General features: G+C 44.5%; 1 protein-coding gene across 1 annotated transcript in view; it reads left to right on the forward strand.

The window, feature by feature from the left end:
* Window positions 1–9,971: 9,971 nt before the first annotated feature.
* The window catches only part of HNF4A (hepatocyte nuclear factor 4 alpha), a 52,256-nt gene continuing 35,447 nt past the window's right edge, over window positions 9,972–26,780 (forward strand). The window contains exons 1-2 of the mRNA XM_033962634.1: window positions 9,972–10,182; window positions 23,661–23,835. Coding sequence (XP_033818525.1) covers window positions 10,062–10,182; window positions 23,661–23,835 — 296 coding nt within the window. The 5' untranslated portion in view covers window positions 9,972–10,061. The remainder of the gene's footprint in view (window positions 10,183–23,660; window positions 23,836–26,780) is intronic.

Genomic DNA, 26,780 nt, shown 5'->3' on the forward strand with positions numbered 1-26,780 from the left:
AACTGAAGGCTAAAACTATTGTTGGGTGGTTTGGGTTTTTTTCATTTTTAATAACCACACTGCAAATATGCACGTTCTGAAAACAGCTGCCTCCACTCTTAGGGCTCCTTTTACAAAAACTACCGAAAAACTACCACCCGCTCAAGAGGAGGCGGTAGTGGCTAGCGTGTGCGGCATTTTTGCGCACGCTAAAACCGCTAGCGCACCTTTGTAAAAGGAGCCCTTAAAGAACAAGTCCAAAAGTCTGCAAAATCTTACATTTGGTAGGAACATGCTGCTTAGACACCGAAAGGTTTTATTACTGGTTTAAAGCCTGAAGTTTTTCAAACGATGCATTAAACTAAACCTCGGTTAATTTTTTAAGACAGAATAAACAAGCCAAAGAAATCATTAGCAGAAGTGTAATTTCGCCTTAATAGTGAAAATCAGCATCGAGACAAAGTGAACTTAGAAAAAAAAAAAAAAGGCTATTGTCTGGTTATCAGTTAACTAGTTGAAGCAGAGCTTCCCAGAATTATTTCTACCTTGTTGTCTTCTAAAGTCTCGAATCAACGTGTTTTAATTCTATTTGTGGCCCCAAATTGCTAGCAGAAGCAAAATTAGACCAGAGTATTTCTTCAAGCACTCTATCATTAATATACCTACCTTTTATACATATTTAAAAAATGATACTAAGTGATGCCTGGCTTTCCGTAAGCAATTCTCAGTTGCATCTCGTTCCTCTTTCCTGGCCAGATAACTAATGAAGCAGCCAGCATGGGAAAAGCCTGGCCTTAGCACAAAATCCTAAATGCAGTCCCAACTTGTGCAGGTGGCGAACTAAGCAATGAGCAAGGTACAAAAAAGGAATAAATAGGCTTGTTACTGCAAATGGAGTTTGGTCAGTGGTCGGAGGTCTGTATTCAGAAGTAGACAGGACTTTGTCCACAAACTGGAATTTGAAATTTCAAAGGGATAAAAAGCAAGAATTGCTCACCGAGTTTCTGGTGAAGACTGTTGACTTTATCCCATGACTTTTGTTCTCTGCCTGGGCAGATGTTTTTTTTTTTTTAAAGATCTTTTTTCTGGATGAGTGCTTATACATTGGAAAAGGGTTTGTTTATATTGTTTGGTGGGCAGAATATTAAAAAAAAGGAGCAAATTGAACTGAAAATCCCAATCCAGCCTAAATAAGAAAAGTAGGGGGTTGGTTTTTATGGGGGGGGGGAATCAACTATGATCAATTGACTATAGCTGCCCAATTTTAATGTATAAATTCACACGTCCAGCTCAGTTTTGAGCCAGTCCAGATGCAAATATGCTGTTTCTTGCACTATTTTCAGAGCAGTAAAAGATTTGTAAACTGGCCTGAAGTCTGGGGGCATCCAGAGTAAATGAAATGATGCAAAAAAAAAAAAAAGATTAAAAGGCACTTTTTGCAATTTTTGAGACAGCACTGGAGTAAGGCTTTTTAAAATGTTTTAGTGTGTGCTTTTTTTTTTTAACAGTAGACACTAAACCAAAACATATGTGATGCTTTTAAAGTGGCAAAACAGGTTGAAAAGGTGACGGCGAAAGCTAGAAGGATGCTAGGTTGCATAGGGAGAGATATGGCCAGTAGAAAAAAAGAGGTATTGATGCCTCTGTATAAGGCTCTGGTGAGACCTCATTTAGAATATTATGTACAATTCTGGAGGCCGCACCTTCAAAAAGATATAAAAAGGATGGAGTTGTCCAGAGGAAGGCTACTAAAATGGTGTGTGGTCTTCGTCATAAGGTGTATGGGGACAGAGTTAAAGATTTCAATCTGTATACTTTGGAGGAAAGGCGGGAGAGGGGAGATATGTGATGTAAATGCGCATGAGTCTAGAATCTTTCATTTGAAAGGAAACTCTGCAATGAGAGGGCATAGGATGAAGTTAAGAGGTGATAGGCTCCGGAGTAATCTCAGAAAATACTTTTTTATGGAAAGGGTGGTAGATGCATGAAACAGTCTCCCGGAAGAGGTGGTGGAAACAGAGACTGTGTCTGAATTCAAGAGGGCCTGGGATAGGCACGTGGGATCTCTCGGAGAGAGAAAAAGATAATGGTTACTGTGGATGGGCAGACTGGATGGGCCATTTGGCCTTTATCTGCCATCATGTTTCTATATGACGGAACCCAAAAAAGTGGAAAATCACTGGACTAAGTGTATAGCCCTCGATGGAGACTGCCCCAATTTCGTTGGTTGAGCTGAGAGCTTTTTACTGGCCCCCTCCTACATTCCAATCGCTTGTTTTGTGTATTTTTCTTTTGAATGTGTTTTTGGTTTTTAAAATAGTTAAACAGATAAACTTACATCTGAAAAAAGACCATTTTCAATTTTTTTTAAAAAAAGAGACGTTTTGCAGTTTTGAAAATGGGCATGTTTGGTACTGGATTTTTGTGTGTGTGCTGCAAAACATTCAGACTTGGATTTGGGCATCATATCGAAAATGGCCCTCGATGAGAGACCCTAGGTCAGGGGTAGGGAACTCAGGTCCTCGACAGCCGTATTCCAGTCGAGTTTTCAGGATTTCCCCAATGAATATGCATGAGATCTATGTGCATGCACTGCTTTCAATGCATATTCATTGGGGAAATCCTGACAACCTGACTGGAATACGGCTCTCGAGGACTGGAGTTCCCTACCCCTGCCCTAGGTGTATTGTGCCTAACCATCTGCCAATCTTTTTGTGGCCATTAGAGCTTATTTCTTTGTATATTGCTTATAAACTGTGAATTCAAGAGAGCTTGGGATAGGCATGTGGGATCTCTTAGAGAAAGAGATAATGGTTACTGTGGATGGGCCAATTGGATGGGCCATTTGGCCTTCATCTGCCATCACGTTTCTATTACCATAAAGCTCTATGACATCACAATGCAGGTGTAAAGAGCCTTAGCCTATAGGAAGAGAAGATGCAAATGTTAAGAGCCATAGCCAATAGGGAGAGGAGGTGGTAGTTGATGCTGCAGATGGGCCATTTGGCCTTTGTCTGCCATCATGTTTCTATTACCATAAAGCTCTATGACCTCACAATGCAGGTGTAAAGAGCCTTAGCCTATAGGAAGAGAAGATGAAAATGTTAAGAGCCATAGCCAATAGGGAGAGGAGGTAGTAGTGGATGCTGCAGATGGGCCATTTGGCCTTTATCTGCCATCATGTTTCTATTACCATAAAGCTCTATGACCTCATAATGCAGGTGTAAAGAGCCTTAGCCTATAGGGAGAGTAGCTGAAAAGAGTGTGAAGAGTTTCAGTCTCTGGTAACCAGAGCTGAGATTGTGACATCATAATGCCTCATTCCACTAATAACAATAGATCAGTGATGAAACAATGGCTTGATTGTCCTATGCTTAGCTTACAAGGGGGGTGTGGAAAAGTTTTCCTGTAAAATCTGGACCCGTTGCCCCGCCCTATTATGCCCAAGTCACATCCCGTTCTGCCCCAGCCTCGCTCCCAGCCCTGCTCCCCTCAACCTGTTCTTGTCCTTGGGATTGCGTCGGGAGGGCATCTGCCCGTGCGCAGATGCAACGCAATGATGTCACACTTGCACGTGACATGCGCAGATGCTGTCCCGACACGGTCCCCAGGTGGAAGCTTTTCAAAACCTGGACAAAGTGCCGGGTTCTGAAAAGCCGTCCGGACACCCAGACATGTCCTCTAAAAAGAGGACATGCCTGGGAAAATCCGGACAGCTACTAACCTTACCATGGGAGGCCCTGCTGGTAGTGAAGCTGCCGACAGCGCAGCTTTCAGCTTCTCAGATGTGCGCAAGCCCCAGGGGCACGGCAAGCCCATGTACCGTGGTTGGAGTCATGAGCACTACATCCTTGATAAAACAGCAACTGTTAATTTCATTCAGTCGCTTAGCCCCGACTTAGTGAAGGTCATCCAGGCATGCACAGCGCTTTAACGTCACAGACCGCCGATACAATTTTATCATTTATTTTGAAGAAAAGCTTTTATTGTACCTGAATAAAAATACCACCTTATACTGTAGATGAGTTTATAATGTTGTTCTTCTGGGACCTGTCTAACAGAACTGTTGCCAAGAAAGAAAATTTACCATGAAAACTCATAAACATAATTGCAGGAGCAAAATATTTTCCTCTTCCTGGAGTACTAATTGTTTTGTATAATATAATATAAGACCTACCCCAAAAATAAGCCCAAGTCCCAGGATTCACCGGCAGCAACTTCAACCTCCCCCCACCCACCCCCGCCGCCGCAGTCCTATTCCCCACCGCGCAGCCAAACCCCTGCCGACCCTCCAGCCTTCCCTCCCCACCGACCGCAAGTGAGCCCTACCTTCAACCAAAGCAGCGCAGCTTTCAGCTTCTCAGATGTGCGCAAGCCCCAGGGGCACGGCAAGCCCATGGCCTTGTCTATCGGGGATTTCACTCTGCCGCGTTGCTGACGACGTCATCAGTAATGTGGCAGATCGAATTCCCTGACGAACAAGACCAAAGCAGCCTGTTTAGAGTGCTGCTGGCCCGACGCTGCTTTGGATCAAAGTAGGGCTCGCTCGCAGTCGGTGGGGAGGGAAGGATGGAAGGTCAGCATGGCTGTATGGTGGGGCAGGGGGATGGGGTGCTCAAGGGTTATGCTGCACAAGGGATGGGAGAGAGGGAAGGATAGAAACTGGGCAAACTTCTGCTGCACAGGGGGATGGGTGGGGAGGAAAGATGCTGCACATGGGGAGAGAAAGGAAAGAGGAAGAATTGGGGGGGAAGGAGAGAAAGGGAGATATGACCATGTGCATATCCCGGAAATAAGACCTAGTGCATTTTTTGGGCCCAAAATTAATATAAGACAGTGTCTTATTTTCGGGGAAACACAGTAGCAGCGCCATATCAGAAGGAAAGATCTGCAAATTTGTCTTTGCATATTTAAATAATTCACTGTGGACATGGAAACCTTTTTTCTACTAATGAAGGCCTGGTGACATCGCAAACCTGAATGCAATTAAGCTACACAGAAGATGCCTTTCTGTCATATAAAAACTAATCCATAATTTTTTAAAAAACCTGAATTCCATGATCAGATAGAATGATTGGATCGTTACTTGTTGAACTAAGGAATCTGAAACAAATAAATAATCTATTCTAGAAAAAGATTTATGGACCTGGGAGTAAAAAGAAAATTCTTGATCATTAAAATGAAATATTCTCCATATATCATGCAAAACACAATTTTGTATTAAATTATCTAACCCTAATGACTTCATACATCTACTAGGGTTTTTATCCAATAATGGATCTATAACAACATTGAAATCCCCAGCCACAACTAAATTAGAAGCAGCCAGTGGTATTAATAATTGCTGAAGATTTTTAAAGAATTCAGTTTGGTTCGAATTAGGTGCATATACATTGAACAGTTCCAAGGTAGTATTTCCCATTATCATTTCCACATGGACCCATTTTCCTGCACAGAGCTTTCTGGACCCCTGTTCGTTTAAAAAAATTAGATAGCTGTAAAGATAGCTGTAAATCTGATAAATGCTGGCATTGTCATCTTGAAGCAGTGATTTTAGATCATTTGTTATTCTATTGTCCATATATATTAGAATTTTGGAAATCAATCTGGAATCACATTAATTAGATAATCATGTGGCATTATCATATGACACAGTTTTATTTGGTATAGAAATGAGGGCTAAGAAACAAATCTCATCTAATAATAACAAGTTATTGCTAATTTTAACTGGGGTTGCCATTCAACAGATCACTTACAATTGGAAGAATTGGAATAGACTTATTTATTGTTTTTGGTGGAACTCTGTATGCCATATATATAAAATGGAAAGGACACTAGCTGTCCAAAAAGGAAATTATAACAAATTTCAAGATGTGTGGAGGCCATTAATAGATTATTGTAAAGATTAAACATATTCTTCCCTGTATAAAATTTTAAGACATTAAGTGGGGAGGGGGTGGGTATTTTTGATTATAATTGAAACAAATCATTTTCATAAATATATAAGGTATGGGGGTAATATTTTATATTATGATGATCAATTATAGGATTTCAAGTGTATTTGAATGCTTAATTGATAAATGTCAAAATTGTACTTGATTTAAGATTTGAAATGAATAAAGATTTAAAAAACAAAAAACCTGAATTGAGGGCTGGTGGCATAGTAAAGGTGAGCAGCGCCTGGGGGTGATGGTGCCCATCCCCACCTCCCCCCTACCGCGCGCCTGCCCCTTTCTCTTTTCCCCATACCTTTTGAACTTTTCTGGCATAAGCAGCATTCCCCACGTTGGTATCAGCTCGCACTTTGACGTCACCTCCTAGGTGCGAGAGTCCCATAAGCGACATCAGAGAGAGCGCCAGTTCCAACGCGGGCATCTACCTTGCGCCGGTGAAGAGGAGGGGTTCTGTGCCTCCCCCCTTACTACACCACTGTTGAGGTGTCTAAATAATTGGCGCTGACTAGAACAGTGCTTAGTTTGATTCTATAATTATGCACGCGCACAGGGGGGTGGGCCACCCCGGGTGCCATCTAGGCAGGGGTGAGGCACTCTTCTTCTTCTCTGCCTACCCGCTCCTTCCCCACCCCTCCCCACCCCCAGTGCTGCGCCCAAACACCGCTTCCCTTCCCCTGTACCTCTGTAATGTTCCTGGTGTGAATCGCAATCCCCAAAGCTGCTGTCGCTCCTGCGTTGGCTCTTCTTCTGACATCACTTCCTGGACCTGCATGCATGCCCAGATGCCTTCCTGCCCAAAGAACAGGCAGTGGAGCAGGGCTGAGGGTGGAGCTGAGGGTGGAGCTAGGGTGTAACTGGGTGGGTCTAGTGGTCTGGATTTTACTGATATAAAATCTGGTAACTCTATTAATAGAACATAAGAACATAAGAATAGCCTTACTGGATCAGACCAATGGTCCATCAAGCCCAGTAGCCCATTCTCACGGTGGCCAATACAGGTCCCTAGTACCTGGCCAAAACCCAAGGAGTAGCAACATTGCATCATCCCAAAGAATAGCAAGATTCTGGAACCCCAATGAGAGCAACATTCCAGAGCTGAGATTGTGATGTCATAATGCCTCATTCTACAGTGCCTCAGAACCAACCTCATCAGTGATGTTACAATGGCTTCATTGTCCTATACTTGGCTCATGTAAGAACATAAGAATAGCCTTACTGGGTCAGACCAATGGTCCATCAAGCCCAGTAGCCCGTTCTCATGGTGGCCAATCCAGGTTACTAGTACCTGGCCAAAATCTAAGGTGTAGCAATATTCCATGCTACCAATACAGGGCAAGGTATTAATATAAACCCAAATATTTTCAGGAGAAGGGGAAGCAGTAGAACTAGAGGACATAAACTGAGGTTGCAGGTCAGTAGATTTAGGAGTGACATCAGGAAACACTTTTTTTCAGAGAAAGTGTTGGACACCCAGAACACTCTCCCAGTGGAAGTGGTAAAGCCAAAAAAATAGTGTCAGAACTCATGGAATTGAGCTACAATTGAGCTTTTCCACTGCCCAATGGGTACACTTCCAGGGAGGAGATAAAAAAGTCATTTTCCTCCTCTCTGCCAAGGGTGCCCGTTAGTATCAAGTGTCTTTTTTAATGCGAAAACCTGTCCATTTGGGACCAGATTCAATTAGATGCAACCTAAAAGCACCAGTTATGTCAAAAATCAACAGGTAATTCCCGGTAGTAAAAAGAAGACTCAGGGAAGAGCCTAGTTTTAGCATAACTTGCAAGAAAGCTGCCCATGTTCATTTTACTGTATATGAGAACCAATAAAAGACTGAGTCACTGAGGTATTTTAATAGACATTATAACCTTGGACCTTGGAGATGGACTGCTAGGATTGGTCAGATTAGATCTTATGACTGTGTGAGAGAAAAAAAAAATCAATTTTGTGTTTTGGTTGAGCAACGATCGACAAACTCTTGTTACCGTAATGTGCCACAGCTTCAAACGCTAAACCATCCCTTAACTGATGATGAGAAGCTCCTGAGAATTATGGGATTGTATATCTAATTAATGCTATTCCTATGTAAACATATCTAAAATATACGATCCTGTGTATTGCATCACACGCCAAGCTGTGGTTTATTTCACATTTGCAGGTTTCTCATTTTCTAATTCAGTGTATCGCAAATTGTGTGCTGTGGCATACCAACGTGCCTCCTGAGATTTCAGGTGTGCCGCGGCACACTGGGGAAGAGGAGAGAGGCCTGGACAGTCCTCTGGGTTTTCCCAGACATCTGGTAACCCTAGGCCAAGTAATTGACAGGCATTCCCAAGTCCTTCAGCTGAGGGCATCCATAGCTAGGGTTACCAGATGTCCAGATTTCTACAGACATGTCCTCTTTTTGGGGGCTCTGTCGGATGTCCAGGCTGCTTTTCTAATTCGCTGCTGTAGTCCAGATTGTGTCATGGGGGGGGGGGGTGCGGTGGCAGCATCCTAAAAAAAGAAATCAACCCAGTCGGGTCGGTGTTATGCTCCGGAGCACCTTCATCTTCCGGCAGCCCTTTTCCCTTCCACCTGCACCCGCACCCCCTTCGGATACTCTTCAGAGGCGGCAATCAAGACAGACTGCCAACGTCGGGGCCTTCCCTCTGCGAGTCCTGCCTATTTGTTTCAACTTCTTGTTTCCGCACAGGCAGGACTCGCAGAGGGAAGGCCCCGACGTCGACAGCCTGTCTTGATCGCCACCGCTGCCGAGTAGCCGAAGAGGGCCACGGGGATGTGCAGGAGGAAGGGAAAAGGACAGATGGAAAGGCTGCCGGAAGAGAAAGGAACTCTGGAGCATAACGCTGATCCCGGCTGGAATGGGGGTGCGGGAACTTCTATTGTGAATAGCATTCAACTCTCAGAGACCTACATATGTAAGTATTTCAAGTTTGAATTTGGGTTCCCTGAAGCAGTAACAAAATGTGGTCCATGTCGGAACCCAGAAATCACTTTACGATAAGTCTTTCACACATTGATATGAACAGAGAAGTTTGTTGAACTCTATTCTAGAATGTAAAGCAATGAATGATTGGTATATGCGATGACTGGATGTTGAGGCTCGAAACCAGGGTAGTATCCCCAACTAGCCTCTAGGTCTCTGAGCATTTAACGTTCTACAATTAGGAACTAATATACGATATGTGAATTAGAGAGTTTCTTGAACTGAAAGGGGGTGCAGCAAATTTTTTGCTGGCCAATTTATTTTTTATTAACAGGAAAATCTGGGCAAATATTAAGAACATAAGAACATAAGCAGTGGCTCTGCTGGATCAGACCAGAGGTCCATCATGCCCAGCAGTCCGCTCAAGCGGCGGCCCATCAGGTCCAGGACCTGTATAGTAATCCTCTATCTATACCCTTCTATCCCCTTTTCCTTCAGGAAATCATCCAGTCCCTTCTTGAACCCCGATACCGTACACTGTCCTATCACGCCCTCTGGAAGCGCATTCCAGGCGTCTACCACCCTTTGTGTGAAGAAGAACTTCCTAGCATTGGTTTTGAATCTGTCCCCTTTTAATTTTCAAGTCATACAAATTACCAGGCCTCAAAATCAACTAGGAGTTTTGGATTTTTAAAAGTTCAAATGAGGAAATATTAAAGGTCTGTGAAGGGTACAATTGATTATTTAACCTCTTAACTTCCTTTGTTATTGCAGCAATTAGAATCCATGAGGCTAAATTTCTGCTAAGATTAAGGCTAATAACAGTTTAACAGTGGGGTCATCAGCCTTGAAGCTATATTGAAATAAATGAAAACATACTTCTGTAGGCGTGCACTGAACTTGCCCAGTAGCTGCAATCAGCAAAGTGTAGGACAATTAAACTATAAAGCAGACTGAAAATCACTGCTGCTCTGAATCTTGGAGGAAAAAAAAAAGGCTTTAAAAATGTGCACGAATAGGTGGGATGATTAAATATTAACCCCCAAGCCTCCACCCCTCCTGGGGAGTATAGGCCTTGAAACTGAGTAAATCCTTCCAGAGAAATATTTGAAATAAAGGATAACAGATAGAGGACACGGGAAAGGTTGAGAGGCCAATAACCTCGAGCAGGGGACTCACTGGAACGAAGCCGCTGTTTGCAAATGATAATGCGGCTTTCCAAAGCGCTGATAGACATGGAAATGGCAGACTATAGCGAAGCATTAGATCCAGCTTACACCACCCTCGAATTTGAAAACATGCAAGTGCTTGCCATGGCCAATGGTAAGTTAAGCTGGTTTTATTTTTGTCATTTTGGTTGCGTTAGGTGGGCTCCCTGATTCTTGGGTGCTATCGCGTTCCGAAAGCCCAATAGGTTAAGGATGAATATTCAGGGCACTGAGATTCAAGTCAGGGATTTGCACAAGCTGCTGTGTATCGATCTCTGCTCTGCAGGCAAAATTGTTGTTTCCGCTTCAGATTGAAAAGGGGGCAGTATGCAAGCTGATAGCAGATTTGAGGATTAAATATTCTGAGCGAGCTTCGTGTTAGAGCTTTCTGGACCTCTGATGTCTTTACAAAATTAAAATTGAAGGGCCTGGTCACTTTGGGCGCTATGGTGAAACTCTACAAACAGCCCTCTCTAAGAAGAGAATATCTCAGTTCCTAAATAGGACTATTTAAATTCCTGTGATTGTACAGTGCTGTGTAGTGGTTTTCGTTCCAAACTTTTATGTGTTGTCCCAATACAATGCAGATATTTACTGCAGAGAAATATTCTTTTATGACTTGGATTTAATCATTCTTCCCAGCGTTCTCATGTTCCTCTTTTCTGAGAGTTTAGGGGTCCTTTTACTAAGCCGTGCTAGTCGTTTTAGTGCGCGCTAAACGCTAATGCGTCCATTATAGCCTATGGACCTGTTAGCGTTTAGAGCACGCTAATATAAATGGCTAGCACGCCTTAGTAAAAGGACCCCTTAGTTCTGTAAAATTATTCATTTCAGATGCAGCGTTGTCTAGCTTTTTGGGCAAGGAAATGTTTACAAAACTTTGAGCATGTGTGTGTCTGTGTCCGTGTGTATGTATGCATGACTGTGAGTGTATGTGTGGATTTATGAGTGTGTGTGTATATAAATGTACAGGGTGTATATGAGTTTGTATGTGTCTATGTGTCTGTGTCTTTGAATTTATGTATTTGTGTATGTGGATATATGTGTGTGGCTGCGTGGGAGCTTTGCATGTGTGTAAGTGTGTCAGTATGTGTGTGGGGGCGGTATCAGTGTATGATTGCATATAAGTGTGTGTATGCATGTAAAGGAATATTTGTGTTTGTGTGTGCTTGCGTGTGTGTCGCATACCTAAAAATTGTAGACGTCGGACCCCTTTTATCAAACTGCGCTAGAGGTTTTTAGCGCAAGCCGGCACGGTAAATGCTCCGACGCTCATAGAATTCCTATGAGCATTGGAGCGCTTACCTCGCCGGCCTGCGCTAAAAAAAAAACCCTCTAGCGCAGCTAAATGAAAAAGAGGGGTGGGGGAGGCGGTTAGTTTTTTATTCAAATCAAATTTTGAGAGTGTGTCGGGTGGACATAAGACTCTGAAAAGAGCAGCCTTTTTCAGCAAGCTCCGGTAGATCTTGCTGGCACTTCATGACGTCCAGGGCGATTTACAAGCCGCATCAAAAACTTGCTTGACCAACAGAAAGTGCGGCCACGTTTGGGAAGAAACCATACGTGCTCACAACGAATAGATGAGCGGAGAAAAGGAAGGCAAAGGTGAGATGCCAAATTCAAAAGCCCTTATGTGTGTAGCAAGGATTACTAAGAGCTTCTTTTTCTTAAATCCAGGTTCAGGAAACACCGTTTGGCCACAGGTAAGAGGCTTAAATTTGGGAATCTGGGGAAGGCCAAAAGGTTCTACAGCTAGCCTTAATGAGTGGAGGAGTGATGCAGTGGTTAGCACAGAACTGGGTCCACCGGCGTAGCAAGGGTGAGCGGCGACTGAGGCGGTGGCACCCCTCCCCTGCCCTCCCACCGCGTGTGCGCCCCCTTCCCTTCCCCCGCACCTTTTTAACTTCTCCGGTGTGAGCAGCATGCCAATGTCGGTGTTGGCTCTCCCTGTGATGTCACTTCTTAGGCGCATGTCCTGGAAGTGATGTCAGAGAGAGCGCCGATGCAGGCAGCAACCTCGCACCAGGAAAATACAAAAGGTACAGGGAAGGCAAGAGGTGCACGTGCATAGCAAAGAGAGGAGCGCGGGGTGGGGGGCAGAGAGGAGGAGTGGTGCTGCACCCTTATGAAGACGGCGCCTAGGGCAGAACGCCCCCCCTCGCTTCCCCTTACTATGCCACTGACTGGGTTAGTTCCCACTGCAGCTCCTTGTGACTGCATTAACCCTCCTTTGCTCCAGGTACAAAATAAATACCTGTATATAAGAATAGCCCTACTGGGACAGACCAAAGGTCAATCAAGCCCAATATCCTGTTTCCAATAGTAGCCAACCCAGGTCCCAAGTACCTGGCAGAAACCCAGAGTAGCAACATTCCAGAGCTGAGACTGTGATGTCATAATGCCTCATTCCACCAATGCCTAAGAGCCAACCTCATCAGTGATTTCACAATGACTTGATTATCCTATACTTGGCTCAAATAAGAATAGCCATACTGGAACAGACCGAAGGTCCATCAAGCCCAGTATCCTGTTTCCAACAGTGGCCAATCCAGGTCCCAAGTACCTGGCAGAAACCCAAAGAGCATCAACATTCCAGAGCTGAGACTGTGATGTCATAATGCTTCATTCCACCAATGCCTAAGAGCCAACCTCATCAGTGATGTCACAATGACTTGATTATCCTATAATTGGCTCACATAAGACCATAAGAATTGCCTTACTGGGACAGACCGAAGGTCCATCAAGCCTAGTATCCTGTTTCCAACAGTGGCCAACCCCAACCTTGACTGTAACCCCAGAAAAGTGTTATATCAAACCCTGTTCCTTCATGTGCATGAGTGAGCCATCCAATTGTCAGCTATAACTTATCCATACAAATATTTTCATAAGTGTATAAGGGCTAGATTTATTAAGATGCACTATCACATTCCTATGCGCTAACATTTCTTATCCCCAACCTCTTCCATGTTATGCGAAGAATCTGTTTACTGACAGTGCACATTAATGATGTTGGATCATTCTAGAACATAAGAACATAAGAAATGCCCCTGTCGGGTCAGACCGGAGGTCCATCATGCCCGGCAGTCCGCTCACGCGTCGGCTCCTCAGGTCCAGGACCTGATAGTGCTCATACCCTAAAACTGTCATACGCTTTTCGCTTATGACCTGTAGAGTAACCTTCTATCTATACCCTGTAATCCCCTTCGCTTCCAGGAAGTCATCCAGCCCCATTTTGAAACCCAGTATTGTACTCTGTCCTATTACCTCATTTGGAAGCGTGTTCCAGGTGTCCACCACCCTCTGAGTGAAGAAAAACTTCCTTGCATTCGTTTTGAATCTGCTAGCTAGCAATGAATTAGCGGAATCCATTCATAGCTTCATGTCACTTGGCTTTAGCTCACATCTTTTCAGTAGCAGCTCAAGAAGAGTTACATTAGACCTTGTCCCTCTCTCCAGAGGGCTCACATCTTTGCCTGAGGCAATGAAGGGTTAAGCGAGTTTCTAAAGGTCACAAGGTGTTGCAGTGGGATTTAAGCAGCTTGCCTGCTTTACTCTTTATACAGACAACTTATCCATATAAAGGTATGTACTTAGCACTCAGATGAATATCTACTTCAGGAGAGTTAAAGGACTTGCTTTAGCCTGCACAGTAAATAAACACAATGGGATGCAAACATGAGACTTCCTGATTCTCAGCTTTACACAGATTACACTGGCAGCTACACATTATTCAATCAGAGAGTAATTCTATACCTGGGTGCCAAGATTCTGCTATGGCAGTGGTGGGCAAGCTCAGTCTTTGAAGGCTCCCAGCGGTTTCAGGATTTCCTTATGAATATTTATGAGTTCTATTCGCATGTGCTGCCTCCATTGTATGCAAATAGATCTCATAGATATTCATTAGGGAAATCCTGAAACCTGACTGGGTTGTGGTCTTCGAGGACCAAGGTTGCCTACCCTTGTCAATTGGTGTATTTGCATACTCCCACTTGCACAATTCATAACTACATACACCATAATGCAGCACTTGGGCCCTTAACATACAATGATTGCTACGCCTAGGGTTACCAGACGTCCGAATTTCCCCGCCCTTTCGAGGACATGTCCAGGGGTCCGGACAGCTTTTCAAAACCCGGCACTTTGTCCGGGTTTTGAAAAGCTTCCCCTGAAATTGTGTTGGGCAAGAGGGCGTCCGCGCATGCACGATGCTACGTGATAACGTCATGCGCACATGCGAGTGCGTGTGATGTCATCACATCACGTGTGCGGATGCCCTCCTGCCCAACCAGAGCAAGCAGAGGGGACGGGGCTAGGGCAGGATTAGGGTCAGGACTGGGGCATAACGGGGTGGGCCTTGGGGCGGGTCTAGGGGTCCGGATTTTACAAATGTAAAATCTGGCAACCCTAGCTACACCCTCTTGCATTTATTGTAAGCAAGTGGCGCATGTCATTTAGGAGTCAATATTAAGCCAGCTGCAATCAGTGTTTTGCTGACAACCTGTCAGCATTATCCAAGGAACTTCAATTCCAGGCCATATCCAGACTAGAGAATGAGACGGTAAAAAAATTAATCACCGTTCCCGTCCCCGCAGATAACCGCGGGAAATAATCCCATGTCATTTTTTAGTGTCTATTTCAGCCTCTGTCCTTCTACACCAGCATTCTTCAAAGCAAAGCTTGCGGGTCAGTGATTGTGGCCATTCATACTCTGATTCTTATGTGAGCCAAGGATAAGTATAGTATAAGTACTTATAAGTACGTATTTACAAGTGCATACTTATAAGTACGTATTTACAAGTGTGTATGTTTGTAACTTAACATGTGTAACTTACATGTGTAACTTACAAGTGTGTAAGTTACATAGACTTATAGCAAGAAGCAAAAAGAAAACTGCAGACTGGTATGTGCAAGATGCAGGCTATGTTTATTATACCAAATATTTAATTACAAACCAAGAGTAAGTTACACGTGTAAGTTACATATGTAAGTTACACATGAAAGTTAAGTGTGTAACTTACACGTGTAACTTACAAGTCTATGTTACACATGTAACTTACATGTGTAATGTACACATGTAAGTTACACACTTAACTTACATGTGTAACGTACACATGTAAGTTACACATGTAAGTTACACACTTAACTTACATGTGTAAGTTACACGTGTAAGTGTGTAACTTACACGTGTAACTTACACGTGTAACTTACACATTTAATTACACGTGTAAGTTACACACATATACACATGTAAGTTAAGTGTGTAACTTACACATGTAACTTACACATGTAAGTTAAGTGTGTAACTTACATGTGTAACTTACACGTGTAAGTTAAGTGTGTAACTTACACGTGTAAGTTAAGTGTGTAACTTACACGTGTAAGTTAAGTGTGTAACTTACACGTGTAACTATGTAAGTTACACATGTAAGTTAAATGTGTACATTACACGTGTAAGTTACACATGTAAGTTAAGTGTGTAACTTAGACGTGTAAGTTACACATGTATATTAAGTGTGTAACTTAACATACATGTACACGTATTTACAAGTGCGTACTTATAAGTACGTACTTACAAGTCTGTACTTATAAGTACGTATTAACATGTGCGTACTTATAAATACGTATTTACAAGTGCGTATTTATAAATATGTATTTACAAGTCCGTACTTATAAGTACGTATTTACAAGTGCGTACTTATAAATACGTATTTACAAGTGCGTACTTTCAAGTGCAAGTTACACAAGTAAGTTACATGTGTAGGTTACATGTGTAACGTACACATGTAAGTTACACGTGTAAGTTACACACTTAACTTACAAAATAGAGCAGGAAAAAAAATGATTTACAATGTCCAATGTGACACGGACAAGAGGACATGGACTGAAGCTAAGGGGGGACAAGTCCAGGACAAATATCAGGAAGTTCTGCTTCACACAATGAGTGGTGGACACCTGGAATGCTCTCCCAGAGGAGGTTATTGCAGAATCCACCGTTCTAGGATTTAAAAGCAAACTAGATGCACATCTCCTTACGAAAGGCATAGAGGGATATGGGTGACTAAAATTACGCCAGGTGTACACCTGGCTGGGCCTTCACGTGTGCGGATCGCCGGACTTGATGGACCGAAAGTCTGATCCGGAGATGGCAGTTCTTATGTTCTTATGGAAATATAGACACGTGGCAGATAAAGGCCAAATGGCCCATCTAGTCTGCCCATCCACAGTAACCATTATCTCTTTCTCTCTCTGAGAGATCCTACATGCCTGTCCCAGGCCCTCTTGAATTCAGACACAGTCTCTGTGGTAATTCCTAATATTCTATTTGCTTTCTTACTCACCACCACACATTGAGCTGAGGGTTTCAACATATTCTCTTTTTTTTAATAATCTTTATTTATTGGATTATTCATTACAATACCTTAGTAACAAACATTCATGAATGAACACAAAAAGTGCAAATGTAAATTCCCTACAAGGAACAACAAAATATATAAGGAAACTAATCAACCATATCCTAGTCCACATTATTGCTGATCGCCAGTATTTTAAAATAAAACATCAAATCAAATCTTTCTGTCTACTATCTAGGAACAGGCAAATGGCTTTTATATATATTATACATCATCCTCCAAAAGTAAACTCAATATTAGAAATTAAACTTTCAGCAAAGGTTTCTCTTTAATAAAATCTTCCACCTGGACTGGGTCAAAAAACACATATTTATCACTTCCATATGAAATCAAGCATTTACATGGAAATTTCAAAAAGAAAGTAACTCCAACATATTCTCAACAATGGCACCTAGATCCTTTTCCTGGGCAGTGACTCCTAACCTAGAACCGAGCTTCACGTAGCTATGGTTCGGGTTCCTCTTTCCCACATGCATCACTTTGTATTTGCTCCCATTAAAAGTCATCTCTCAAACTTGACCACCGGGACTTATGCTGGCTGAAACCTAGCATAATTCATAGTGCCAAAATTGGGCACGCATCCCCAGTATACAATAACCCTGCACAAAATTTTAGAAATGCCCCTGACCTACCCCTACATCTCCTATGATCATACCCCCTTTGGGTTGCATACTATGGGATTTGGGCACAGAGGAAATTGCAGGCGGGACCCGGTAAAGCAGAGGTAGGCAATTCAGGTCCTCGAGAGCTGGAGCCAGATCAGGTTTTCAGGATATCCACAATGAATATGCATGAGATGGATTTGCATGCACTGCCTCCTTGAGATGCAAATCCATCTCATGCATATTTATTGTGGATATCCTGAAAACCTGACCTGGCTCTGGCTCTCGAGGACCGGAATTGCCTATCCCTGTGGTAGAGGGAAGACTCAGGGCTGGCAGAAAACAGCCTACTGTGCAAGCTATTGCTACCGGCAAACAGGGTAATATTTAGAGGGCTGTGGGGGAAGGAGGAGGGAGGGAAGGAGACAGCAGAGGAAGCAATGCCAGATTAGGGGTTGGAGAGAGAAGGGGAGGAATACTGGACTGAGAGAGAAGAGGAGAACCTTTAAAACAGGTGAAGAGCTGGCTGTGAACTCAGAGGCGAGGAATATCGGTGCCCTGTATCTCTGGCACCTTGGATCAGAGCCTCAACTGGTCCATTGGTTGAACCTGCTCTGGTCAACTTCAAAAGCACTTTCCCCTACCAGAAAAAAACATACAAAATAAAAAGCATCTAAGCCAGGGTATCAAAGTCCCTCCTCGAGGGCCGCAATCCAGGCGGGTATTCAGGATTTCCCCAATGAATATGCATGAGATCTATTAGCATACAATGAAAGCAGTGCATGCAAATAGATCTCATGCATATTCGCTGGGGAAATTCTGAAAACCTGACTGGATTGTGGCCCTTGAGGAGGGACTTTGACACTCCTGATCTAAGCCTTTTCCTATTTCCCTCAGCTTATTTGCGCTTAAAGGGATCTTTATGAGGCAGTAGTGATCCCCGGGTAGGGACATTTAGAGACAGGATATCAACTTGGTAGAAGTAACTCTAGAAGACCATTATTGTAATGATTTATGCATGTAATCAACGTGTAAATATTAGCATGTCCCCACCCCTGAAACTGATGGATATATGTCAAGGCATTTTATCCTTCTACTTTGTTTTGCTAATCTTAGTTTCAGAGGTCTAGTAGTTTGACCTAGATATAACTTGTCACAAGGATAAATGAGACAATATTTAACAAACGATGTGTCACAATTAGTAACATGGCAGGAATTAATCAGGCCAATCATCTGTTGTAATTCTTTATTGGGTATCATAATCTTGCATCCTGAGCATCTTTCATAATGGAAATGGCCAGTAAGTGACTCAACCACATCCTTACTTCCTGTTCACGAAAGATGGACACAGGATTTCTTTCACATTTTTAGTTCTTGAAAACAGCCACCTTCGGACCTTGATTCTCAAAACATGCATCGGTCCATGGTGCAATTTCAGTGTCTCCCCCCCCAGATTCCACAATGATTGCCCAAATTTTCTCACACAGGACAGATGTGTGCCTAAATGAATTAGTTAATAAGCCATTAGCAATCATTTATTGGTGTTAATTGGCACTAATTTGGACTTAATTCCATCCAGCATCTTCTCCCTCTCCCCGCCACTCCCTACTAACATCCAATGTCTACCCCCTTCTCTGTCTCCATCCACTCCACTTCCATCAGCATCTGCCCCTTCTCTCTCCCTTCACCCCGCTTCCATCAGCATCTGCCCATCTCTCTCCTTCCAACCCAATTCCATCCAGTATCCTTTCCCCTTCTCTCTCTCTCCCTCTCCCTGCACCCCAATTTCATCAGCATCTGCCCCTTCTCTCTTCCTTCACCCCACTTCCATCAGCATCTGCCCCCTCTTTCTCCTTCCAATCCAATTCCATCCAGTATCCTTTCCCCTCCTCTCTCTCTCTCCCTCTCCCTGCACCCCAATTCCATCAGAATCTGCCCTCTTTCTCCCTCCACCACCCTTCCATACCATTATCCTGCTTCCTTCTCTCTCTTTCCATCCCAATGCTATCCAATATCCTGTCCCCCTCACCTCCCCACTACTGCTGTATGCTTCTCGAACCAGCAACAGCGGCTGTAAACTTAAATGCAGCTATTTGGGAACCTTTCTGTACCTCCTGCTGGCTCTGCTCAAGAACAAGGAAGTGATGGAGGGGGTGAACCAGCAGCGCAGGGAGGTGCAGGAAGGTCCCTCGATGGCCAAACTTACAGTTCACAGCCGCTGCTTCTGGTACGGGAAAGCAGCAGTGGCAGAGTAGGGCAGGAGATCCCAGAATCAGTGTGTCGACTGTGCACCCCCATAGAGTGTGAAACACAGGGCAGACTGCCCCCCTCCCCCCCTTGGTACACCATTGGCTGTGTCTAATGTTCTTGTTTTTGTTTGTGACAGATAGAAAGTGGAACTGTGGAGGCAGTTGTATCTCTTGGTTAATTTCCTGCTGATAGAAACTAATACTTTTGGGGCCAGATTCTGTTTAGGACACCTATGTAAGGCTCCACTCGGCATCCTAATCAAGGATAGATACCTAGTGATGCCTAATTTTAGAATCCACACGCAACTTTTAAAAATTGGCTTAATTAGCGTGATAATTGACTGCGCCAATTTTCAGCCAATCAAAAAATAAATTAAATGACCAATTAAGAGATCCACATGGAACTCTTAGGAAGCCTAGTGACATCTAACGATGCCTACCTGAAAAGTAGGCGTGGTATGGGGGTGGAAAATAGGCGTGGGAAACTTAGGCATTGCTAGATGTGCGAAATAGGACCTGGTAAATTGGCGCCTACCTCTATGATGCCTAGTGACACCTAAGTCCACTTAGACACTGCTAGGAATGAGTCTATAAGCAGCACCTAATGGCGGAAGAAGGGAGATATGACAGAGACTTTTAAATACCTATGTAATATAAATGCACATGAGTCGAGTCTCTTTCATTTGACAGGAAACTCTGGAATGAGAGAGCGTAGGATGAAGTTAAGAGGTGATAGGTTCTGGAGTAATCTAAGGAAATACTTTTTTACAGAAAGGGTGGTAGACGCGTGAAATAGTCTTCTAGAAGAGGTAGTGGAGACAGAGATTATGTCTGAATTCAAGAAAGCCTGGGATAGGCATGTGGAATCTCTCGGAGAGAGAAAGAGATAATGGTTACTGCGGATGGGTAGCATTTGGCCTTTATCTGCCATCATGTTACAATGTTTCTATAACCATAATGTTCTATGACCTCACAATGCAGGTGTAAAGAGCCTTGGCCTATAGGAAGAGGAGATGCAAATGTTTAAGAGCATTAGCCAATAGGAAGAGGAGGATTAAGTGGATGCTGCATATGAGCCATTTGGCCTTTATCTGCCATCATGTTTCTATGTTTCTAATGTCATCTATAATGTAGGCGTGATTAGATGCCGTTTATAGAATCTGGCCCTTGGTATTTCAGGCTTACGCAGAGTGTTCCCTGACGTTCCTATCTCAATATACAAGATCCCTCTGCTCTTCCCAACAGTACTTACTCTAGGTACCATCTGTCTGCCAGATTTCCACCACAACTTCCAGGCCGGTTGTCGGCCTTGTACTCTGGAATCAGTTGCCAGAAACTTTATGTGCTACCTCTTCGCTGTCCACTCTTTCATGCCGTTTTAAAGTCCATCTTTTTCTGAAAGCATTTCTGGAGTCCTTGGTTGCCTGATTACTCAGGCGTGTTGGTGATTTTTTGGGCCGGTGGGCCAGGGAGAATGCCTGGGAGATAAACTGCTTCTGGTCTTCTTTCTTTTTCATATGTGTCATTCTTTTCTATTTTTTGATTATTTTTTTTTTGTACACCGCTTGTATGGACTTCGTGTCCCTAAGCAGTCAAGCAATTTTAATAAACCTGACCTTGTGTCTAGAAAGTTAATTTTTTTTCTGTGGAGTTCACTTTGAATCAGATCGAAGGATAGGAGGCATTACATTATCCAGGGATAGTGTTTTTCATTGCGTGGGGTCTAGGGAATGGAATAATCTCCCTGAGTATATTCATCGGCAACAGAATATACAGAATTTTAAGAGACTGCTCAAACAGCATCTTTTTTGTGCCAGATGAAATACAGGGTATGAGATTGTCTGTTTAATGAAGTAGAGATGATGACGGTAGGTTGCTGGTCGCCTGTGCATTTTATTCTTTGTATTTCTGTTTTTTTTGTGTTCTGTATTTCTGTTGTTTGATGTCGATCTGGTTTGTATTTTGTATAGTTAAGCTCTGGAATGCGTTGCCAGAGGACATGGTAAGAGCAGATAGCGTAACTGGTTTTAAGAAAGGCTTGGACAAATTCCTGGAGGAAAAGTCCAAAGTCTGTTATTGAGAAAGTCATGGGAAAGCCACTGTTTGCCCTGGATCGGTAGCATGGAATGTTGCTACTGTTTGGGGTTCCGGAATCTTTTGTTACTCTTTCAGATTCCGAGTCTTTAGGATTCTGAATGGAATGTTGCTACTTCTTGGGTTTTGGCCAGGTACTAGGGACCTGGATTGGCCACCGTGAGAACGGGCTACTGGGCTCGATGGACCATTGATCTGACCCAGTAAGGCTATTCTTATGTTCTTACGGAACCCGCCCTGGATAAGAGCAGGATATAAATAAATAAACCAAATCAAAAGAATTTAGAAATTGGGAATTTCTTCTCCATCAGTTCAACTCATTAAAATGTCATCAATATTCTGTTAATATATAAAGGGTCTGATATTCATTCAAAAATGTCTTCCACTTCTTTTGCCATCCTGGTGCCATTAGTGGTGTCCGTGATTGTAGACAAATGTCATTATTGAAGCAGAAGTAGTTGCGGATTAGGGTGAATTTGACCAATTTTGTACTAGCTTCCAGTCTGTATTAGTGGTTCAGAGTAGATATCTTTAGAAATTTGTCACGTACAGTTAAGACCATTTGCATGGGAAAAGTTGTTATACAGTGATTCTACATCCACTGCAGCCATGAGAGTGTCAGGCAATAGCTGACTGCAGTGGCGTAGTGAGGGTGGGAGGTGCCCGTGGCGGTGGCACCCCCTGCCCCCACTCTTTCCCTGCCCCCCTGCCGTAGGCACGCACCCCTTCCCTTCTCCCACACCTCTTTAAGTACACCGGCATGAGCAGCATCTCTAACGCTGTTCGCGCTGGCCTCGGCTCCTCTTCCGATGTCACTTCCTGGTCCCCTGATAGCTCCATACACTTTGTCCACTTTTCCTGCAATGACTTTAACCTGTTTGAGAAGAATTCTTCTGTTTGACCTGCAAACCAGGACATCATAGCTTCCTTGACACCTTCATCACTTGATAACCACTGTCCATGGAGAGATTTCTTCAAAACTCAGAACAGGAATTAATCCGAGGGAGCCAGGTCAGGATGGTTCAGCTGCTGAAACCTACATTCTCAGATGGCAGCCTATGAATTTTGTGACGTGTGCGCTGGCGCATTATCACCTGCTGTGAGTTTTCCTCGTCTTTTCTGCTTGGTTGATTCCCACAAAGCAATCATTGTGTTGGCATAACTCTCCCCGATTGTGGTTTTCTGGTGTGGCTTGAACTCCAGAATCAAAAGTTCATCATTCTAGATTTTTCTGTCTTGAATATTTTTGGGGTGGGGGATAACTTGTGCTTCCACTGCGCTGACTCCATTTTGGACTCAGGATCTCAGTGATAGACCCAAGTCTCATCTCCAGTCACCAAACGATGAAAAAAAATTCACTTGGTCTTCACGGAGCATCTCCAAGTTCTCCTGACAGCACTGGAGCCTCGTGGCCTTCTGACATGGTTTCAGCATTCTTGGAACACATCTTGCACTAACTTTGGCCATGTCCAACTTTTCATGAATTATTTTCCAAACTGTACCTGTCGAGATGCCCATTTCTTCAGCTATTCAGGAAACCTTAATTTGTTTTTCTGACAAAATTAAATCCTCGACTTTCTTGCACATTTCTGTGGAAGTTGTTTCCCCAGGCCTTCTAGTGTGAGGGTCATTTTCAAAGGACTGCCTACCCCACTTAAACTGCTTGCTCCAAAATTTTACTTTGTAGGATGATGGGGCAGACTCACCATAAACTGCAGTCATGCGTTCATGAATCTCCTTTGGCTTTTACCCTTCTTTTGTGAGAAATTTTATCACTGAGTGGTGCTCCAAATCTAGCAGTTTCTTACTTGGTTCGCACAAGGACTCTCCTGACATCCTGTCTCTTAGAATGTTAGACTCGCACTGAGCCACAGCTGTGCAAGAGTAACCTTGAGACATGTCAGAACATGCATAGACTTGTTTCAATATGCTTGCTACTGCCTTTCTTGCTCAGGTAGATAAATTATTGCACACCCCTCGTACTTAGCACCAGTAAATGCTTGTTAAGAAGCCAATTATTGGTGCTAATTAGCTTGTTAGTCAGTTAAATTACACATGCAATTTGGGTGTGCGATCAAAATGGTGTGCGTCATTTTTAGCGCTTTGTATAGAATTTGGGGGGTGTATGTGTAAGCCTGTTTTTCTGCTTTGCATACAGAAATGCTATTTTTTTTAAATTCTCCTATAGTCTAAAAGGACTTTTTGAAAATGTCTCTCTTCTGCCTTTGGTGTTCGCAGATGCATCTCCATCAGAAACGGCAAGCATCAACACCTCAAATAACATTGCTATTGGCTCTTTGTGCGCGATCTGTGGTGACAGAGCAACCGGAAAGCACTACGGAGCGTCAAGCTGTGATGGCTGCAAAGGCTTCTTCAGAAGAAGTGTTAGGAAAAATCACATGTATTCGTGCAGGTAAGAGCAGGATTTTGTGCTACAGATGGACTCACGCATCCAGCAAGAGCCCAGGTCCAAACTTTTGTTTTTCACTTATTTATTTATTAGGATTTGGCTCCTGCCTTTTTCAGATGAAGCTCAAGAGGAGCCACCTTCAGTTTCACGAGGAATTTCCCTGGTGTAGTGAGGGTGAGAGGCGCCAGGAATGGCAGCACCGCTCCCCCCGCCCTCTTCTCTGCGTCCCTCACCTCCACACACTCCTCCCTCGCCCCTCCTGCCATGCACGCGCCACTTCCCTTCCCCCATACCTCTGTAATGTTCCTAGCGCGAGCAGCAAACCTCAAGCTGCTGTCAGGCCAGCGTCGGCTCTTCCTCTGATGTCACTTCCTAGGGGCGGGTCCAGGAAGTGACATCAGAGGAAGAGCCAATGCCAGCGTGACAACAGTTGGGGGGTTGCTGATCAGGCCAGGAACGTTACAGAGGTACGTGGGAAGGGAAGAGGCATGCACATGCAGCAGTGGGGGGAGGGGGCAGGGAAGGAGTGGAGGGGGTGGAGAGGAGGGCAGGTGCTGCGCCCTCACCAAGACAGCGCCCGAGGTGGTCCGCACTATGCCACTGCCCTGGAGGACTCACAATCTAAGGTGGCAATTCTATAAATAGGCACTAAGATGTAGGCACCCCGATGCCATGCTTTGAGGGCCCCTTTTACAAAGCCACAATAGTGATGCTGCCACAGTAAATCCTATGGGCGTCGGTGGATTTGCTGCAGTAGCATCACTACCGCAGCTCTGCAAAAGGGGCCATTAATGTCAATTCTACATTGGCATCTTGGCGCCAAGATTCTTCATTGAAAAAATTTAGCGTCAAGTGCTTCTGGCACATATTGGCATTTACAAATATATTCTAATTTTCTAAATATTTTCACGCCTAATCCCCTGCATTCTGTTGGGTGCGCAAAGTTGGGTGCGCAATTCGTAGGCATGGATCACAGATCTGCTTGTGAAATAATTCACTGACAAGGCGGAGCCGTCAACGAAGGGCGTTAAGTGCATATTAGCAGTCGTTGCTAGTTGCGTAGGGATCTGCCTATGCCTCTAGTCCAGGGTGCAGCAAAAGCGTGGCCATGGAATGCGCAGACATTGACGCAATTATGCCACGCATATGTGTGATGCCATCACGTTGACCAATTGACCAGTTACGGATGCCCTCTAGCCATGACCCTGAACTTCCCAAATACCCCCGGTGGGGGAGTGGGGTGCTGGAGAAGGAGAGGAGGAGAGACACTGGTGCCGGCTGACTGCTCGCGCAAAGAGGCACATCCAATAGGCCTCTCCTCATCGGCTTCTCGCAGCACACAGTTTGTGATAACCTGTGCACCTATCTTATCTTGTTTGCAACTCCAAAGGTAGCATGGCTGGGAGAGGGATATGGGCGGGTTAGGTGTATGCCCATGACTTAGGCATGGAGTTATAGAATAGAAACATAGAAACATAGAAGATGACAGCAGAAAAGGGCTACTGCCCATCAAGTCTGCCCACTCTGCTTACCCACCCCCTGTCTATGCCCTAATGACCCAATTTCCTTATCTTGACCCTCGTAGGGATCCCACATGGGTATCCCATTTATTCTTATAGTCTGGCATGCTGTCTGCCTCGATCACCTGCACTGGAAGCTTGTTCCAATGATCAACCACTCTCTCTGTGAAGAAATACTTTCTGGTGTTGCCATGAAATTTTCCGCCCCTGAGTTTGAGCGGGTGCCCTCTTGTGGCCGAGGGTTCCTTGAGAAAGAAAATATCATCTTCCACTTCGACTGTCCTTTCCACACCCAACTGCTGCTAGTTGGGTGCAAGCATTTACCTCTGCCTTTCTCAGGCATTAAGGCACACACCCAAAGTTAGGCTCAAAAACGCACACTAAACTAGCATTCTATAAAGGCCTTTCTAAGTTTAATTGATCTATACTGAATTCCCCCCTCCAAGATGTGCATAAATTTTAGCACTTATGTCATAGAATTGCCACTGTACATGGCAGTTCTATAAAGTTAAGAACATAAGAATAGCCATACTGGGTCAGACCAATGGTCCATCTAGTCCAGCGATGGCGAACCTATGGCACACATGCCAGCTGTGGCACGCGAAGGCCTTGCAGCAGGCACGCGGGGTTCCTGCGGGGCTGGATGTACTAAGTCGCGCGGCTTTTCTCCCTACCTTCTCTGCTTGCAGCACAGAGCCGAACGGAAGTCTTCCCGACGTCAGCGCTGACGTCGGGAAGACTTCCGTTCGGCTCTGTGCTGCAGTCAGGGTAGGTAAGGAGGAGTAGCCTCGCGGCTCGAGTGGCTACCAAGGGAGGGGGGCGGTCCGCCCCGCCCCGTGTGCAGCACAGCCGGCCAGGTCCCCTTACTTTTGTGGCGCTAACGTGACCGACCGACAACAGCCCTGGTCCGACAAACCTCCCTGCCCTTAACCGCGAATCTAAATTACCTTCTTACAGCAGCTGTAAGAAGGAAATTTAGATTCGCGGTTAAGGGCAGGGAGGTTTGTCAGACCGGGGCTGTTGTCAGTCTGTTGGTCGGGGAAGTGCCACAAAAGTAAGGGGACCTGGCCGGCTGTGCTGCACCCGGGGCGGGAGAGAAGGAGGGGGGAGAAGGACGCTGAAAGCACTGGGGAAGATAAAAGAGGTGGAGAAGGACGCTGAAAGGCCATGGGGAAGACGGGGTGGGGGGAAGGACACTGAAAGCATTTGTGGAAGACAGAAGGGGGAGAAGGACGCTGACAGGACATGGGGAAGACGGGGGGGGGAGAAGGACGCTGAAAGCACATGGAGAAGACAAAGGGGTGGAGAAGGACGCTGAAAGGACATGGGGAAGACGGGGTGGGGGGAAGGACACTGAAAGCATTTGTGGAAGACAGAAGGGGGAGAAGGACGCTGACAGGACATGGGGAAGACGGGGGGAGAAGGACA

The sequence above is a fragment of the Geotrypetes seraphini genome, chromosome 11 (assembly GCF_902459505.1).
Source record: "Geotrypetes seraphini chromosome 11, aGeoSer1.1, whole genome shotgun sequence".
In the NCBI taxonomy this organism is placed as follows: Eukaryota; Metazoa; Chordata; class Amphibia; order Gymnophiona; family Dermophiidae; genus Geotrypetes; species Geotrypetes seraphini.